Source organism: Carcharhinus amblyrhynchos, unplaced genomic scaffold, assembly GCF_965287045.1.
Source record: "Carcharhinus amblyrhynchos unplaced genomic scaffold, sCarAmb.v2.hapA scaffold_73, whole genome shotgun sequence".
In the NCBI taxonomy this organism is placed as follows: domain Eukaryota; kingdom Metazoa; phylum Chordata; class Chondrichthyes; order Carcharhiniformes; family Carcharhinidae; genus Carcharhinus; species Carcharhinus amblyrhynchos.
The window spans coordinates 586295-606014 of NW_027649813.1; the positions used below are offsets into that span (position 1 = coordinate 586295).

Genomic DNA, 19720 nt, shown 5'->3' on the forward strand with positions numbered 1-19720 from the left:
AAATTCGATCCAATGCCCCTATATTTAGTTTAAAACTCTCTCTCTCTCTACTTCCCTTATTATGCAGCTTGGTCAAACATCAGCCCCAGCACGATTCAGGTGTGGGCAGTCCCAACGGAACAGATCCCACTTTTCCCAGTACTGCTGCCAGTGTCCCACGAATTCTCCCACACCGGTCTTTGGGCTTTGCATTCATCTCCCCACTCTTACTTACTCTGTGCCTATTTGCACATGGCTCACACAATAAGCAGAAATTATTACGTTTGAAGTTTGTGCCTTAATTTGATGCCCAGCTCCTCAAAGTGACTAAACAGAAAGCCTTTCCTCGTCCTGCCTATGTCATTGGTACCTCCATGGAGCACGACCACTGGATCTGCAAGTTTCTTTCCTGCCCCGAGCAGATGTCCGGTTCGCTGTTACTGGGCAGGAAACACATCCAACTGAATTGTGTCTCTTTGCTGCGGTGAAAAGTGTCCATTCACCTCGCTCAGCTGCTCTACTACGTACTTATGTGCTCCCTTCACATTAGAATGGCACCTTGCTCCAGTTCCCGGAAGTCTATCCTCGGTCACGTTGGTTCCAATGGGGCCCAACGCAAAGTAGACTATCTGCATCTCACCATCCGACTGAGCAGGTCGGCACTCGACATTGAATTCAATAATTTTACACTATAACCGTTCTCCGCCATTGTGAATATTTTTAAACCTATAACTATTTTTTGTGCCAGGGTAAACCCTCCCCTCCTCAACCGGGCCATCCGTCACTCGTTCTTTAGCATTATTTTCAGTAAGGGCACTGAATTCTGTTCTTCCGTTAACATTTTCTGCTATATTACCTTAACACCGCTGTCAGCTCTTTGCGTAGTCCATCACACTGCCTCTGTCTTGCACCCTAAACACATGTGCACTACAATCTCTCCGAGCTCCCACCTCTCATTGGCTGTCCATCTGCTCCAGCTGCCCCTCTCTCTCTTAAACAACATATACCCCATCACATTTCTCACCGACTCGAAAAGTTAACTCTCTTTCTCTCTGCACAGATGCTGCCAGACCTGCTTTCGCGGCACTTTCTGATTTCATTTCTGTAGACTTGTTCTGCAAATAAACATTCCAAGAACTGGGCGGTAAGCGTCTCCTACTTAGAGCTCCCTGTCAGCTGTGAATCAGCTCTGGGTCAAAAAGTGCTGGGGTCGAATCTCACTCCAGATACCTGGGACATCACCAAGGTAAGTTATGAGATTCTGTTCTTACGATAGCCCATATGTATTCTGACTTTGCAGTGATCACCCCGCTGTCAAAAACCTCATTGGTTTCCAGGCGCTGTGGGAGTCCCCGGGTTTGGGGTCATGCACCATAAAAACACAACACTTAACTGTGTAACCAATAAAACCGAAAATCACAGCTACAACTCATCTAAATATCTTTCTAGTATTTGTCATTTTCTTGACAAGTGCAGTACTCTCTGCTCCAGGAGGGGCTGTACATCCATCCATACAATTCCTTGCATGGATCTGGAACATTCACCGTGTTTCACCACAGGGTTTGTAATCGGCAGTGAGTTCAGACTGGAGAACAATGCAATGGGATCTCCATCCCGCCCATCCCCGTCTCCTCCCTCTCGCTCCACTGTCACCATTCTCCAGTGTCCAACTCACCCCCGAAAGAGTTCAATGATTCCTCTCTCGGCTCTAACCCTGTTTTTCCTTCACACTGAGCGAAGAGTTAACAACCCGCCTGAGAGTCGAGAGGACAGAGATTAATTTATAATCATATTTCCCTGTGTATTACAGTGAACGTCATCCGGAAACCGCGTACCTGAAGGTGTTCAGGAATGCAGGCACATCCCACAGTTAAACCGGTTTGGATCAGGAAGTGCTGAGAGTGAACATGGCTTCGAAGCAGCTGGTTAAGAGTTTGAGTGAGGAGACAACTTGCCCCATTTGTTTCGGTATCTTCACTGATCCGGTAACACTGGATTGTGGCCATAACTTCTGCCGCTCCTGTATCACCCAGTGTTGGGAAAAGGATATAACCTCCTGTCCGGAATGTAGAGAGGAGTTTCCGGAAAGAAACCTCAGGGTAAATCGGGCCTTAGAGAATCTGGCCGAGCAAACTCGACAATTAAAGCTGAATCGGAAAGAGGAGGAAAGTAAAGTTCACTGTGGGGAACATCGGGAAGAACTGAAGCTGTTTTGTGAAACTGACCAGAAATTGATCTGTTACACTTGTAGAGATTTGCAGGAACACAAATCTCACAACTTCATGGAGATTAAAGAGACTGTTGAAAAATACAAGGTACAAGGGAAAAGATTTATAAACTGACGTTTCATCGCATTTTCCTGCTCTGACACTTTCATTCTGTGATTTTCTCTCCCAATCCCAGGATCAGCTCAAATCTTCCTTAGATTTTCTCACAGAGAAGAAATTGGCAATTCTAGAAACAGGACAGAAACAGCAACGAAAGATTTCTGAAGTTAGGGTAAGGTCTCTCTGTGCTGATTTTCTGGGATCTCGGTTAGTTTTGTTCCCTTTATCGAGGGACATTAATTATGTTCCACATTTCATTTGGTAGGAACAGTCGAGCAGTCTGCAGACACACATCACATCCGAGTTCACTAAAATGCACCAGACTCTCACTGAGAAAGAGCAGCGATTACTCAGAGATCTCAGGGAAGACGAGGAATGGATTCTAGAATCAATGGAGAGAAACCTTCGAGAGATTCAGGAGAATTTAAATTCTATTGAGGAGAAAATCTCAAAGTTGCAGAAACAGATGGAGCAAAAAGACGAGCTGATATTTCTGAAGGTGAGGGAATATATTGTGGCTCAGTTCAGGGAAACTTCACACAGTCACTAAATAACTGACGATAACTGTGAAATTAATATAGAATTTATGGAAAAAATAGAAAGCGAGTGAAACAATTTTTGACAATTGTCATTCTCTGCAGTTGTCACAGTATTAATCCCTCGTCACTGCCAGCAACATTTCAGGAATACCAGCAACTTCCCCGGAATGAGTTGTCCTGACCTGGACATTGGGTTCAGATTATTTCCTGGTGCCTTTCGTGCCATTTTCTACTGGAATTGACATTGTAATTCAGTTCCTCACAGCACCGGGGACCCGGGTTCGATTCCTGCCCTGGCTGAATGGGTGGACTTTGCAAGTTCTCCCCGTGTCTGCGTGTGTTTCCTCAAAATGTTCTGGTTTCCTCCCACACGCCAAAGATATGCAGGTTAGGCTGATTGGCCATCGTCAATTACACCTTCGTGTCCCAAGGTTAGGGGTTTAGCGGCGTAGGTACGTTTTTTTTATGGGATAAACTTGTGTAAGAATTAATGTAGTCTCGATGGCCCGAATGACCTCCTTCTGCACTGTGCATTCTTTATGATTCCCTGATTCGATGTTGTGGGTTTGTCTATTAATCTTATATTATCAACTCTGCAGCACATAGGGGGAAAAAATCCTTTTATCTAGTCTGCGCTGGCTCAGTGAAAGAGCTTTCCAATTAGGTTCACTCCCACATCTCTTTACTCTGATTGGAAACAAATGTTTCCTTAACAAATATATCAAAGTGCTTCTCAAAATTATCACAGACCTTAGGCTCTTCGGCCTGTAATTCCCACGCTTTTCCCTGCGGCCCTTCTTAAACAAGTGAGTGTGTCTGAAGCTTGGTGGATGGCCAATTTGCCATCCTCCAAATTTCAGAGTCACTCATTCAATCCCACACACACTCACTCATTTCCACACACACACACACACACACACACACACTCACACACTCACTCTCTCTCACACCCACACACACACACTCAATCCCACACTCACTCACTCACACACAGACACTCACTGTCAGATCCACACATGCACTCCCACACACACTCACTACCACAATACTCACTCCCACACACGCTCCCCAACATCAACACGACTACATACACTCAGTCATCTCCACTAATGTTCATACACACACTCACTTATTCAATCCCACATGCTCCCTCATACATACACACTTGGTCAGATCCCACTTGTGATAGTGTGGTCACTAATCTGTTATCAGACTATGAACCGTTCTCTTCACAAAAGTGTTTCCATTCTGTGTTTTTGTATTTCCAACTTATGTTTTGCTCAGTTATAGGCACAAGATTAATCTTTCAGTTTGTGATACATTCTCTCCAACAGGAAGAGTGCTGGCAGTTGGGAATGTTGGAATAGCTTAAACATTGAAATCCTTCCAAAAATACTGTAACGAAGATGAATGTTTCCACATAATTTCTTTACATTTACAGGATCAGTGATGAATTTCAGCAACTCTGTGTAACAGATGCCGGCCTGTCTTTTGGAAAGTTCAGAGGTCCTTTACAGTACACAACGTGGAGGGACATGATCAACTCCATTAACCCCGGTAAAACACTGATTTTTCCTGATTATAAATCCAGATGTGAAGGGACTAAAGGGTGTCCGAGGTCCCGGATTAAATGCTCACATTTCCGCTTGTTAATTCCTAGAATCTGTCCATTGTCATATTTTGCTTCCTGTGGGTTGCTCTGGGTAAGTGTCTGAAGCCATCATGTGTCAAATTAGTGAGGAGTAGTTCTGCTGACTTTTTAAGCATCCTATATCAGGAAGACATCAAAGCATGAGAGAACCTGAGCCAGCTGGAGCTAACCTGTAGTGATGAATGAGGCACATTAGACAAGTCAAAGAGATGAAGAAACTGCGAGTCTAAAATAAATAAGGAGAAGTGTGATGATTTTATTGAGGAATTGAAGCATGCTGGAGAAGATAAACATCTACGGGTTTAACACAGTCACAGCGTCAATAACAAACTAAGGGTATCCTTAACCTTGCAATAGGGAAGGTGATGAGTCCATTTATATTGAGTGAGTTTGATTTTATGAGTGATTCCAGAGATCAAGCAATTTGTGAAAGCAATGCTCTCTCTTTGATCAGAGGTCCAATCAAACCCCGAGGTCGGGCTTCAGTTCCAATTTTGCTGGCCAGTTTTCCACGGGTTTGCAGTGAGGGGAAGTGCTTGGCAGTCCTTGAGGAAAGGGCGAAGTAGAGGAAAACCATCGACAACCCGGGGTGGGGTGTGGGTGGTGCCAGGATTATGGAATATGGTGGGTGGGATGACGAGACAGGAAGTAACATAGCGGCAAACAGCTTTGTGAGCAAATAACTCACCTTTTGGTCACATTGACATCATTGCAAAAGAAAAAAGAGGAATTTTCTGTGTTTTAACGTAGGATATTAGAAATCAATTTGCGAATAGTAAAGGCCCTGAAACAGCATGATGGTGTTGTTTTCGGTATAAATATTGAGCAGGAAACAGAGGGAGACTCCTTACATCATTTCCGATGGGAGTTTCCAGTGGTCCCTTTCAGACCAGTGATTGAACCATTGTATAGACTGTTCTTCTGGGTGGGGCATCACCATTCAAAGGAAGATCTAGATTGTATTGAGTCTCCAGTTATAGCAAATGTCTCCAGTTTGGATAGAGAATGAGGCTTCTCCTTGTGTTTAGTGTAGGAACACTGGATAACTATTTTGTTGCTGCCACGTAATTGTGGGTGTTTGATGACATTTGTGGGAAGCAGGTAGGGAGTACTGTGTGTGCATTTAGTCTCAGGGTTGCTCCGATTAAGGTTTAAATCGGGGAGATTCTGCAACGTAAATCATTCCCAGCCATTTTACCTGGAGGGTATCAAAGTGAATGTGTCAGTGTTAACGTTGTTGATCTCGCTGGCGTATTTTGAAGAGATTACAGAGAGGGTCGATGAGGATAGTGCTGTAGATGTGGTGAACAGTAAATTGACTTCAGAAAAGAGTTTGGAGAAATAGTTTCGCCAGAAAAATTGTTGCTAATAGAACATAACGGACAATATACACAGGAATGAAGAAGTGGCTGAGTGTCAGGAGACAGCAGTTGTCAATAGATGTTTTTCAGGCTGCAGGAAGGTTTAGAGTGGACTTCCTCAGAGGTCAGGATTATGTCCCTTGCTCTTCTTGAAATACATTAATGATCTATATCTTGGTCTACAGGGCACAATTTCAGCATATCTGCATGTTGTGAAGCTTGGGAGTTTTGTGAACTGTGAGGTTAATCGTGGAAAACTTCAAAAGGGCATGAAAATAGTGGAATGGATGCACATGTGAAAGACGAAACTAAATGCAGAGAAATGTGATGTGATTCGTTTTGCTAGAAAGAACAGAGAAAGACAACATAAAAAAAGATACAATTATGATGAAGTTGGAGGAGCAGAGTGTTATGGGTGAACACGTGCATAGGTAATTACAGGTGACGGGAAATGCCGAGAGTGTGGTTCATAAAGCATACAGTATCCTAGACTTAGTGAAAATCTCCCGTGAAAAAAGCCTTATTGCATGATTGACATATAATGAACGTTGTAAATATTGACTGCAATTGTACATGTAATGGGTATCATTCATTATTGGAACAAACTGATTTTTGGCACTTAATATACTGTCAGCTTTCAAGAGTAATCGAATATGCTGTTATAAATGTTAAGAAACAAATATTTTGAGAAAAGTGATACGATTTTGTTTGGCTGCTTCTTGACATCCACAGGGCAGTTTTTCTAATGTTGGCAGAATTCCCTCGTGAGGAGGAGTTTGCAGTATTAACTGGACAGGTTGTTTCGCTGGTGTTTCTGCTTCGGAGGTTCATGCTGAGTGATCCGTCCAGTTTTATTTTAATCACTCTTATTGTAGCGGTTTGACGCAACGATATCTGGGCCATTTCTGATGGCAGGGAGAAGTCACCCACATTGTTCGGGGTCTGGACTCACCGGCAGACTAGAGCAGATTTCAATAGAATGGAATATCCGGTGCGTGACGGAACAAATGTTAATCCACCTGTTCTGTGCCGCCGTCTATTTCCAATTTTACCCCCTCTCTCTAAATCACTGACTGTGTTATTTTAACTTTCCCCCAGCTCCAGCCTGTCTGACTCTGGATCCGAACACAGCGAATCCCCGGCTCATCCTGTCTGAGGACCGGACCAGTGTGAGATTCGGAGACAAACGGCAGCCACTCCCTGACACCCCGGAGAGGTTTGATCCCTTGGAATATATCCTGGGATCAGAAGGATTCACATCAGGGAGACATTACTGGGAGGTGGGGGTGGGGGAGAAGACAGAGTGGGAAGTCGGAGTGGCCCGAGAGTCTGTGGACAGGAAAAGAGTAATCCTCCTGAGCCCTGAGCCCGGGTTCTGGCTAATGGGGCTGATACCTGCAAGAGGCCATTTCGCCATCAACTCCCCGCATGAGATCCCCCTCACTCCAAGTGTGAATCCCCGGAAGATCGGGGTTTTCCTGGACTATGAGGGTGGACAGGTGTCATTTTACAATGCGGACAACATGTCCCATCTCCACACTTTCACCCACACTTTCACTGAGAGAATCTTTCCCATCTTCAGTCCAGGATCAAACATCGGTGATTATAACCCAACACCGCTGACAATCTGCGGCATTAACGGTCTCTAACAGATCCATCCCATAATTTCACACCGTCTCCCTGCCTCCTGCCAGTATGGGTCTCAGTCACGTGTGGAGACAGAAGCCAGGTTAACATATTCTGGGTATAAACCCTGTATGAGAACTGGGAACTGAAAGATCAGCAAGGACCCCTGTTGGGCTAGGGGAAAGAAGGAAAGGAAGGGAAGAAACAAATAGAAGCTCATTGTCGAGAGGAACTTACTGGTTTGAATGAGCTGTGAACTGCAGGAACCCGGTGACCTTCCTGCTTGTAATGTTGTTCTAATGGCGGTAGGTGGCGATAGATCACCGTGTTTGAGATGAATCAGTGCAGTGATTCTCAAACTGGGGACTGGGGAATCTTTACAGGAATCAAGGAAACAATTCCTTTGGAGGATGAAAACCAAAAAGAGGAACATAAGGGGGAAGAGGAAATGAAAGTGAAAAATCGCAGACGTTCCAGTTCACATGTATTCGTAGGTTTTAAGGGACAGACAAAGAGATAAAGACGTAAAGGGACGCGTAAGAGAGTGGCGAAAAAAAAACCATGTCCCGCTTTGTGTAAATTCCCAGTTGTCAGTATTGTTCTCTGAGAACACCTGTCAGCATTTCCATCCCAAACTTCCCAAATTCCCTCCACTCTTCAGTGTGATTGACAATTTCGGCTGCCATGGTTTTCAGCCGTGTGTCTGACATTTTCTTTGAGTAGGAGATGAGGGGAGGGGAGGGGAGGAGGGAGAGCAGCTGCTGCTGTGATATTCGGATGTCTTGACTTTGAGCTCAGGCAGTGAACAAGTGCCGTTATCATGCTGCCTGGCCTGCTGAATAATCCCATCATTTTCTGACTGTCAGTTTGACTGACTTCAAACATTGGGTATGTTTCAGTAATGTAACTTTCTTTCATGATTAATCAACAGTGGCAAACTGGACTGCGTTTGTAATGGTCTGTAAAAATGGTCTGCCCAGAATGTAATGTCTAACTCTGTACTCCAACAAAATTGAGGGGAAGGAAAGCTGGGTGTTTCTTGGAGGTTTTATTTCACATTAAAATAGGAGCCTGCTTTTCGTCTCTTTAAGCAATAAGGTTCCTGAAGCAACACATTCCAAGCCCACTCCCGCTACCACCCAGAAGGACAAGGGCAGCAAGGGAATACAACGCCACAACCTGGCAGTTCCCCTTCAAGTCACTCACCATCCTGACTTGGAGATATATCGTCACTTCTTCACTGTCGCTGGGTCAAAGTCCTGCAACACACTCCAGAACAGGACTGTGGGTGTATCTCAGGGACCACAGCGGTTCGAAAAATGCAGCTCAACACCTTCTTCCCGAGGACTGGGAATAAATGTTGGCCTCGACAACGATGGCCACATTCCATAAATGAATGAAAAAAAACGAAAATGATGTGACACTGCTGTGAATACTGATTTGGCAGTCTATCTGTATTGAGCATGATGTGTGAACTGATTGGATTTGTATGACATTAACACACAATGTTTAACCAGTAGAAAAACAGTTCAGTTGCTGCACTGGAATGTTAGTGAGATCACAGTTATCATTTATCTCTGGTTTGTCCGGTCTGTGTCACCACTGACCACATCAGTGAATTGGCCCTGAAATCTGTAATGATTTATTATTGAAGCACTCTATCTATGAAAGCCTTTGATATTGTGGCTGTTATTAAACATTATAATTTACACTGTGAATCCAGATACATTTCTGAAGAATCAAAGGTGACAGGAGGGAAAAAGCTTTTTATTAAGGGGCAGCGTTTCTAACTTGAAATGAACGGACTGAGAGGGCGGTGGAGGCAGAGACAGTCAGGGCTTTCAAAAGAGGATTGGATCTTTATCTGAAGAAGAATTTTGAGGACATTGAGGTAAAGGCAGGGGAGTAACATTGATCTTGCAGAGAGCTAGCACAGACGAATGGGACCGAATGTCCTATTTTTGTTCTTTAGCCATTCTCTAATTCAGCGATTTTCCGAATTTTGATTCAATGATGATTGATCTGTCCGTCAGCTCCATTTACTCACCTTGTCTCCAATTCACTACAGTTTACATCAATCCCATCCAGAATCCATAAGAAATACCAACAGCATCCTCCTGTTTCTCAGGAAAAAGGGGACCTGGAATTCTGTTCATCATCACACGCAGTAGGAAGGGTGCAGAGGAGATTCGACAGTTGTTGCCTGTGCTGGGGCATTTCAGCTCTGAAGGGAGGTTAGAGAGACTGTTTTTTTCCCCTTGCAGCATAGAAGGCTGAGAGGTGCCGAGTAGGGAACTAGTCGAGGTGAACACAATTATGACAGTCATAGATAGGGCACATCGGACGAAACTCCTCCCTTAGTCGATGCATCAATAATCAGGGACATCCATTTAGCGTCAGGGCAGGAGATTTAGAGGGGATTTTAGGAAAAACCTTTGCACCCGGGGAATGGTGAGAACCTGGAATTCACGACATGAAATGGTTAAAGACGATGGAACCCGCAAAACATTTAAGAAGCGTTTAGATGAACACTCGAATGCCATAGCATGCAAGGCTACGGGCCAAGTTCTGGAAAGTGGGATTGGAATAGATAGGTGCTTGATGGCAGACGCAGACACATTTGTCAAAGGTCCTCTTCCTGTGCTGTAAAATTCTATGACCATATGACTCGACCGTCTGCGTCTGATGCAATGAACGATGGACTAGGTGCTGGGAGATTGGATTAAAATGAGCGGCTAGTTTATTTTTTCTCTGTTTGTTTGGCCGGCACAGACAAGATGGGCTGAATGGCTTCTTTCTAACTCATATCTTTTGAATGGTTCTGTGCTATAATACTCCATAGCTGCCTTCAGTCCTTCAGTCATTTCATGATGATATGTGAAGTGAATAATATTGGCTGAAACCTGGTCTATGTGATGTTGTGGACCTCATGGAGAGGCCAAGTTTGACGCTTCTGACTGAAGATTGTTGCAAATGCTTCATCTTGTCTTTTGCACTGATGTTCTGAGCTCTCCCATCATCGAGGACTGGGATATTTGTGGAGTCCTTTCACCCTTCTTTAATTGCATTAAACTCGATATAATTCTTGTTGTGGCTCTCTATAATTCTTACCCACATAAAATCTTGAAGTTCCAATTCTGCCTCTACCGGACACTGGATATGCATGACTACAAATTATATCAGAACCAGATTTTATGATAGTTAAGAAAAATATGTTTTTATTATACAAACCCAAAATCTAGATATAGTCATAAAAGCTTTCCTTCTGTATAAAAATAATTTGAGTTAACATACTTTTAATAAGCACGAATATTAAAAAACGCGCATATGTATCTCGGAGCTTTAGGCTTATTTGGCTGCTACGGATCAGAAGAAATTGCAAATTTGCATCGACACAGATTTGATATGGACAGTGTGGTTCCTGAAAACAAAAACAAAGAACAAAACAAACCTTTCCACAGCAGCAATCGGGCCTGAGCGGCCGGAAGACGGCAGCTGGTCACATTAAGAATTCTCTTCTTCTCTGGCATTCAACAGAAGTGGATGTAATCACGGTTCACTTAAAATGTGGACGATTTAATCAATGCCTCAGGCGGACCCATGAAAGGACAACAAGGAAGCAACCGTGTGTAGTATCAGGACAGACCCAAGTACACTGTCAAAGGAAAGCAACGTAAGCTGTAGGAGACCACAGCAGTGCAATAGTCTGAACTCATCGGTACAGGTTTACAGCCCTACCAATCTTACAGCTAAATACTATTTCCCAATCTGTGTTCAAACAGAAAATTCTGCGAATACTCAGCAGCTCGGGCAGCATTTGTGGAGAGACAGAGAACCAGGGTAAAGGTTTTAGTGGATGGAATGCTCATTTCTAATGAAAGCTCACACATTCTCATCGTTGGATCCATTTCACAAATTTTTTTCTACACGCTACCCCGATGCCTTCACACGCTCGAAACTGAATTTGCCACAATACTCGAGTTGAGGCCGAAACAATGTTGTATAAAGGGTTCACTCTGAGGACCAGTCATATTGAACTCGAAACGTTAACTCTGCTTCTCTCCACAGATACTGCCGGACCCGCTGGGTTTGTTCAGCATGTTTTGTTTTCTCGTACTTCTAATTCAGTGATATCTAGATATCAACATAGAAGCCAGAGTATGCCATTCAGCCAATTGAAAATGTTCAGCCATTCATTAACATTGCTGTTGATCTCTATCTTAACTCCATAGTCCATATCCTGCAAGAAATGCTCTGAAATCCATGTTTTTCTGTTTCACAATGAAATTCCAGCTCTGGTAAAGACTAATGATTCTGAGAGACTGTTCGAGGGGTGAGGGTGGAGAGTGTGGGAGGGGTGGGGGTGTAGTGTGTGTGACGGGTGGGGCTGGAGAGTGTGTGAGGTGTGGGGGTGAGGACTGCATTGCCGCTTGGGGGTGAAGAGTGTGTGAGGGGTGGGGACCAGGGAGTGTCTCGATGTTGGCGGGGGTTTGGTGGAGGAGGGTCTTCTGGTCGTAGGAAGAGGGTGTGGCGCGAATGAAGCGGCGCACTGAGCCACTTCAACTGTTAATCCTTTGGCCAGGCTCCGGTTAAAATGACTGCTGTATTTTCCTTCATAGCGGATGCTCCTGAGATTGTGATTAATTGCTTTCGGGTGCCGTCAGTTTCTGGGATGGGTTGATGTTACAAAGCGCACCGCTGCCATCTGCTGACAGAATCTCGCTGCTGCAGGAAAGAATTCCCCATTGAAAACGGCCCAAAAAGTCTTTGAATTTGACAGTCCAGTCCCACGCGTTGGGTCTGATGTCCTTTCTCCGTGTTGGGTCATTCTCGGATTCTTATGTACTCTTAGACGTTATTCTGATCAAATCCACATCGTGATAATTGATTTCATTCGATCCTATTCTTTGATTAAATGTCCCAAGGTCATCATTGGGAAAGAGCAGCGAAAGAATCCCACATTAATATCCACAACCATGTGGAAAATACATACGGATTAGGATTCGCTATTAAAGTGTAAGTTTTGGTGAATACTGCAATATTTAGCTGACTCTGACTTTGCACCACAAAAATCAATATGATTGACATTATTGTTCCGACGGAAGGGTCCAGTAATGTCCAGTAATGGTGGAGGACAAGTGATTGGTGAACTTACGAATTGAACAGGATCACTGGCAGTCTTGATATGGTGACAAGTCTCACAACACCAGGTTAAAGTCCAATATGTTTATTTGGTAGCACAAGACACGAGCTTTCAGAGCGCTGCCCCTTTATCGGGTGAGTGGGAGTTCTGTTCACAAACAGGGCCTCTAAAGACCGAAACTCAATTTGCAAAATAATGGTTGGAATGCGAGTCTTTACAGGTAATCAAGTATTAAAGGTAGAGACAATGTGAGTCGAGAGAGGGTTAAGCGCAGGTTAAAGAGATGTGTATTGTCTCCAGACTGGACAGTTAGTGAGATATTGCAAGCCCAGGCAAGATGGGACGTTACAGATCGTGTGACATGAACCCAAGTTCCTGGATGAGGCCGTCCTCGTGTGTCCTCTTGGGTTCATGTCACACTATCTGTAACCCCCACGACTTGCCTGGGCTTGCAAAATCGCACTAACTGTCCTGGCTGGAGACAATACACACCTCTTTAACCTGTGCTTAACCCCATCTCTACTCACATTGTCTGGACCTTTAAGATTTGATTACCTGTAAAGACTCGCATTCCAAACATTATCTTGTAAGTTGAGTCTGTGTTTTTATATGCCCTGTTTGTGAACAGAACTCCCACTCACCTGATGAAGGGACAGTGCTCCGAAAGCTTGTGGCTTGTGCTACCAAATAAACCTTTTGGACTTTAACCTGGTGTAGTGAGACTTCTTACTGTGCTTTACCCCAGTCGAATGCCGGCATCTCCACAATCTCTATGTGGACATTTTGGATTGGGAAAATCAACTCCAATCTGCTACACTCCGAGTGTCGGTTCTTCTGATGAATTTTCAGCTGAAATTCACTCTGCAGAGCGAATTGTTTGACGCTCACCTCCGGGTATCTCCTTCGACAAGACAAAGGATAAAACGGAGAGGGGAGTTTAGTCAATGCATCGTTCACCCTGGAATATATATCTAAATTATGTCTTTGTATATTTTATTCTCATTTAATGAGTTCACTGTTAACTCATGTCTTACTTCTATTTGAGAATTTTGCAAGTATAAGAATAAAAAATACTGTCAGCAACTTTAAACAACTTTGCTGAGGCCACACTGGAGATTTATGTACAGTCTTGAAGACTTTATCTGAAGGAAACGGTCACTGCCTTTCAGACAGTGCCACCAAAGTTCTGTATGTGGATTTCTGGGGAGTGCTCGATGAGAAGGAATGAGTGGATTCTGTCGATATTACACAGAGTTTAGAAAAATCAGACGTGATCTCATTGAAATATAACATTCTTAAAGGACTGCAAAGGGCTGACGCTGGGAGGATGTTTCCCCTAGTTGTGGAGACTTGAACGAGAAGTCTCATCAGCAATTACAGTAATGTTCCTGCAGTGGAAATCCAGAGGCTGAGATTAATGCTCTCGAGTCTTGAGTTCAAATCCCACAGCTGGAGAATTTAAATTAATTCATGAAATAAATCTGGAATAAAGAGCTAGTCTCAGTAATAACGACAATGAAAGAATGAGGTTGTTCCCAAGGAAGGAAATAAAGCGTCCTTACCAGGTCCAAGTCCAGAGAACTGTTGTTTACTCTGAAATGGCCCAGAACACCACTCGATTATACCAAACAGCGGTGGAAACGTCAAACAAGATTAAGTCAAAAGCAACTACTTGGCATTCACCGAGTCTTCAGATGTGGCAAAGGAACCTCGCACTGACATTTCGGGATTTGTGCCAAAATTGGGAGATCTTCTCCGCTGACTGGTCACTGGGGAGTTGTGAATGGTGCTAAACACTGTGTAATTATCATCTTCATTTCTGACCCTATGATGGATGGAAGTTCATTGATGAAGTAACTGAAGATGGTTGAGTTTAGGACAGAAAAAATGCAATCGTCCGATTGTGTCTGTGAACCTTCTCCACTTCTTGGGCCGTTTTCAAAGGGGAATTGTTTGCTGCCGTACCGAGATTCTGTCAGCAGGTGGCAGCGGTGCGCTTTCTAACAATAAAAGACTTGAGTTCACACAGAGTCTCAACCCATCCCAGAAACTTTCTGCACCCGCAATGCTAACGGCACTCATAACAGCAGCAAGGTGGCACAGTGGTTAGCACTGCCGCCTCACAGCGCCAGGGACCCGAGTACAATTTTGGCCTCGTTCCACTGTCTTGTGTGAAGTTTGCACATTCTCCCCGTGTCTGCGTGGTTTTCAGGGGGACTAATAGGTTAAATACCAAGGGTTAAATTACCTCCTTCTGCACCGGAGGGATTCTATGATCCAATTCTATGATCATACTCCTGATTAATACAGAAAATAAAAATGACAGGGACACATTCACAATGCAGCTTTGTCAGTTTTGACAAAGGCTCATCTGCACTCGAAACGTCAGCTCTTTCCTCTCGTTACAAATGCTGCCAGACCTGCTGAGATTTTCCCTTTTGGTTCCAGATTCCAGCATCCGCAGTAATTTGCTTTTTTCACATTCACAATGAACAGTGCAGATATTCTCTCCGGTAAAAACTGCAGCGGATGAAGCGGGTTGCGTTATTCTGGATGGTGCCAAATTTCGTGTGTGTTGCACTTTACCAGGCACATGGAGAATATCACTTCACAATCCTGGCTTGTGCCTTTTATTGGATGAGCAGACTTTGGCAGATGAGTTACCTACTGCAGAATTCCCAGCCTCTGATCCTGTTTCACAATATTTATCTGATCCGTCCAACTGTGTTTCTGATCAATGACACCACAGGTTATTGATGGTGCGGGACTCAGCGCCGGCAATAGAAACATAGAAGATAGGGGTAGGTGGGGGCCATTCCGCCCTTCGACCCTGTTCCGCCATTTTTCACGATCATGGCCGATCGTCCAACTCAATAGCCTAACCCTGCTTTCTCCCCATAACCTTGGATCCCATTCGCCCCAAGTGCTATATCTAGCCGCTGTTTGAATACATTCAATCTTTTGACATCAAATACTTCCTGTGATAATGAATCCACAGGATCGCCACTCTTTGGCTGAAGAAATGTCTCCTCATCTCCGTCCTAAATGGTTTATCCTAAATCTTCAAACTGTGAGCCCTGGTTCTGGACACCCTCGCCATTGGGAAGATCCTTCCTGCATCTACCCTGTCTAGTCCTGTTAGAATTTTGTAAGGCTCTATGAAATCTCCTCTCCCTTCAACTCCCCTCATTCATCTGAACTCCAGCGAAAACAATCCTAACCGAGTCAATCTCTCCTCATACATCAGTCACGCCATACCCGGAATCATCCTGGTAAACCATTGCTGCACTCCCTCGAGAGCAAGAACATCCTTCCTCAGAAAAGGAGACCAAAACGGCACACAATATTCGAGCCGTGGCTGCATCAAGGCCCTGTATAATTGCAACAACACAACCCTGCTCCTGTACTCGAAACCTCTCGCAATGAAGGCCAACGTACCATTTGCCTTTTTTACTGGCTGCTGCACCTTCATGCTTACCTTCAGCGACTGGTGCATAAGAGCAGCCAGGTCCCGCTGCACACTCCACTCGCCTAATTTGAAGCCACTCAGGTAGTGATCTGCCTTCTTATTTTTGATTCCAAAGTGAATTTAGCATTGCTGTTCCATATCACGGGGCGTTGGTTAGTTCTATGAAATGGTGCAGGACAGGAGAGGTTAAATGTCTAAAGGTGTAACGGTACAAAGTATAAGAGAATGGGGACTGGGGAATGGGACTGGTGAAGAAGCATAAGGTGGTTCCAGAGCAGTGTTAATGGTTACAGTAGAATGGTAACGGTGGTTAGAATCTGAAGTTCCTGAATTCAATGCTGAGGCTGAAAGGCTGGAAAGGGCAGAATGGGAATATTCCTAATTCCTGTCAGGAACAACTAACACTGCATTACCAGAACTGTGCAAAAGCGGCTGTTGGAAAGGGAGATGTGTCGATGCCCTTTTAGAAACAAAGACATCAGTTATCAGTGAACTCAGTTAATGAGGAATAATAATTACATCAGAACGAACTTTAGACGGAACATATCCAGATCACAGTCGATTTTATTGTGTGCAGTGACTCTCTGATCCTCTGGGGACTCTGATTGAGATCGTGGAGTGTTTAATGTCCAACATTTTATCCGGCAGAGCACATTCCATTGCGATATTCAGATGAACAGACAAACCAGGAGTGCAGTAGATTGGAGTTCTTTTGCACAAGCCAGAGTCTCGATACCAAAACCGACAGCGACCCTGTTCAGATCCTGAGTTCTCCAATCACTTGTTCTCCACGATTCCTGTCGTTAAATCTCACAACGATTTATATTTAAACGGTTTTCATCGCGGGTTTCTCAGCCAACTAAATGTCGCAGTACACACTGAGTTTTTGCAGAATTTTAATGCGTAATTCCTTCTCACAGAATGGTCAATATTAATGTGACATTCTTCCAATAACCTTTCCCACGGAGAGTCGGGAACATCTCACCAAACAATGGGCTTTACTGATTGGGATTTGTTAATCTGGATTTCATCAGATCCAATACGAAGAATATATAACAATCCTAGTCTCCTACAACACAGAAGGAGGGTAATTCTGTCCATCGAATCTGTGATTCTTCAATGATAGTCTCCACTTCTTGGGCCGTTTTTAATGGGGAATTCTTCCCTGCAGCACTGTGATTCCAGTAAGAAATCTCACAACACCAGGCTAAAGTCCAACCTGTTTGTTTGGTAGTAAACACCACTAGCTTTCGGAGCGCTGCGCCTTCGTCAGCGGGGAGTTCTGATCACAAACAGGGCATGTAAAGGCACACACAGTTTACAGAATACTGATTAGAATGCCAATCTTTCCAGCTAATCCGCGAATCAAGTCTTAAAGGTGCAATGTGAGTGGAGATAGCATTAAGTATAGGTTAAAGAGCTGTGTATTGTCTCCAGACAGGACAATAAGTGAGATGTTGCAAGCCCAGGCAAGTCATGGGGGGTACAGATAGTGTGACATGAACCCAAGATCCCGGTTGAGGCCATCCTCATGTGTGCGGAACTTGGCTATCAGTTTCTGCTCAGCGAGTCTTCGCTGTCGTATGTCGTGAAGGCCGCCTTGGAGAACGTTTACCCGAAGATCGGAGGCCGAGTGCCCGTGACCGGTGAAGTGTTCGCCAACAGGAAGGGAACAGTCTTGCCTGGTGATTGTCGAGTGGTGTTCATTTATCCGTTGTCGTAGCGTCTGCATGGTCTCCCCAATGTACCATGCCTCGGGACATCCTTTCCTGCAGCTTATTAGGTAGACAACGTTGGCCGACTTGCAAGAGTATGTGCCGTGTACCTGGTGGATGGTGTTCACACGTGAGATGATGGCATCCATGTCGATGATCTGGCATGTCTTGCAGAGGTTGCTGTGACAGAGTTGTGTGGTGTTGTGGTCACTGTTCTCCTGAAGGCTGAACAGACAATGGTCTGTTTGAGGTTGTGCGGTTGTTTGAAGGCAAGAAGCTGGGGTGAGGGGATGGCCTTGGCGAGATGTTTGCCTTCATCAATGAAATGTTGAAGACTCCGGAGAAGATGTCGTAGCTTCTCCGCTCCGGGGAAGTATTGGATGACGAAGGGTACTCTGTCCACCGTGTCCCCTGTTTGTCTTCTGAGGAGCTCGGTGCCGTTTTTCGCTGAGGCGCGTCGGAACTGATTCCGTCAGCAGGTGGCAGCAGTGCGCTTTGTAACAGTGAAAGACTGGTGTTCACCCAGAGTCTCAACCTATCCCGGAAACTTACTGCACCCGCAATGAATTACTCCCAAGATCAGGAGCAGCCGTCAAGCAAAGAGATTGTCACAAATGGCAGAAACTTCCCAGATTTTCCTTGTGTTGAAATGAAAATCAGTAAATTCCACTGCCTCCATTTCACCCCAGGTCAGATTGTCCTTTCTGTTCTCCAGACAGGAGCTGTTTAACACCCAGGCAGTAGCAATAAAACCCAATGTTCAATACGGTCAGATATATGAAACATTTCACAAAAAAACCAAACAATATCTCTGCAATAAAACGAGACACAGAATGACAATCCACATTGATTCTCTGTACTTCCCCAAGACGCCTTTACGTTATATTTTCGTAATTTTGCTAAAATGCCTGTTAATGAATCTGAGCCATCGCAAAACTTCACAGCCTGGGATTTTTCTTGCTGGACTAGCGCGGATGTAGGGGGAAATTCTTCAAATTCAATCCCAATAGGATGTCGTTTCACCCTTTCCCATTTCCCATTGGTCTGTCCCACAGTCCTGTCCCTACATCCTGTGATGTGCTTCCTCTTTATCAGGGACTGGGAGCGCAGCGCAATAAAACCTGTCTGATATATCAGTACACAGACCCCAAAATCCCTGAGACCGAGTTGAAATATCTCTGGATTTTTCAATTTCCGAAAATGAGTTCAATTTTCTCAGACACAAAACAAGCTCCACGTACATCCTGTGCGGTATAAAGTCATCTTGTAATTCAAGCCTCACTCTCAATGTATCAACTCTGTCTGCCTCAACCACTCCATGTGACAGCAAGTTCCACATTCTCCCCATTCCCTGTGTGAAAAAACCCCGCCGGACATTAGAGGAGAGATTCCAATTCAAATGTTCCCTCATCAGTTCAAAGCAAATTACTGCGGATGCTGGAATCTGACGAAGAGACATCCAGACTCGAAACGTTAGCTCTGTTCTCTCTCCACAGATGCTGTCAGACCTGCTGAGATTTTCCAGCATTTTTTTTTTGCTCCATCATCAGTTGATGTTTCTCTGGGTTGGGGCCCCCGAGGGGCATCCATAAATATATATGAAACTGCAAATTTTTCGTTCTAGAAAATAAACCAAACTTCACCGATCGAACCCTCTAAATATCTTCCCTGTACTTGTTGTGTAAAATGTCTCCTTGACATTTGTGGCATTTTATGTTTTATTGTGAGCGGCTGCAGTCACGAACACAATTCACTTTCTGGATCTGGATCTCACACCGAGTTTCACGAGAGTGGTTTTAATCGACAGCGAGTTCAGACTGGTGAAAAATTCAATGAAATCTCTATCCCTCCCATCTCCACCACCTCTCTCTCTCCACTGCCAACATTCCCGGAGTCCAATCCACCCCCGA

At 44.4% G+C, this 19720-nt stretch overlaps 2 protein-coding genes across 2 annotated transcripts in view; both read left to right on the forward strand.

Moving 5' to 3' along the window:
* LOC145337783 (nuclear factor 7, brain-like) overlaps window positions 1-9194 on the forward strand; it is a 41616-nt gene extending 32422 nt beyond the window's left edge. The window contains exon 6 of the mRNA XM_080182628.1: window positions 6956-9194. Within this exon, the coding sequence (XP_080038754.1) occupies window positions 6956-7506 (551 nt within the window). The 3' untranslated portion in view covers window positions 7507-9194. The remainder of the gene's footprint in view (window positions 1-6955) is intronic.
* On the forward strand, window positions 1148-4368 carry LOC145337784 (nuclear factor 7, brain-like). Its single transcript, XM_080182629.1, has 5 exons — window positions 1148-1225; window positions 1790-2294; window positions 2383-2478; window positions 2572-2805; window positions 4287-4368. Exons 2-5 carry the CDS (start codon window positions 1887-1889, stop codon window positions 4293-4295), a joined length of 747 nt encoding a protein of 248 aa, XP_080038755.1. The 5' UTR covers window positions 1148-1225; window positions 1790-1886; the 3' UTR covers window positions 4296-4368.
* Window positions 9195-19720: the final 10526 nt, after the last annotated feature.

Excerpts from the sequence above, each read along its gene's own strand:
- LOC145337784 (XM_080182629.1), top strand. The coding sequence starts at position 1,887 with ATGGCTTCGAAGCAGCTGGTTAAGAGTTTGAGTGAGGAGACAACTTGC. Across the intron at positions 2,295-2,382 it reads AGACTGTTGAAAAATACAAG|GATCAGCTCAAATCTTCCTT; the intron begins GTACAAGGGAAA and ends TCCCAATCCCAG. Across the intron at positions 2,479-2,571 it reads GAAAGATTTCTGAAGTTAGG|GAACAGTCGAGCAGTCTGCA; the intron begins GTAAGGTCTCTC and ends TTCATTTGGTAG.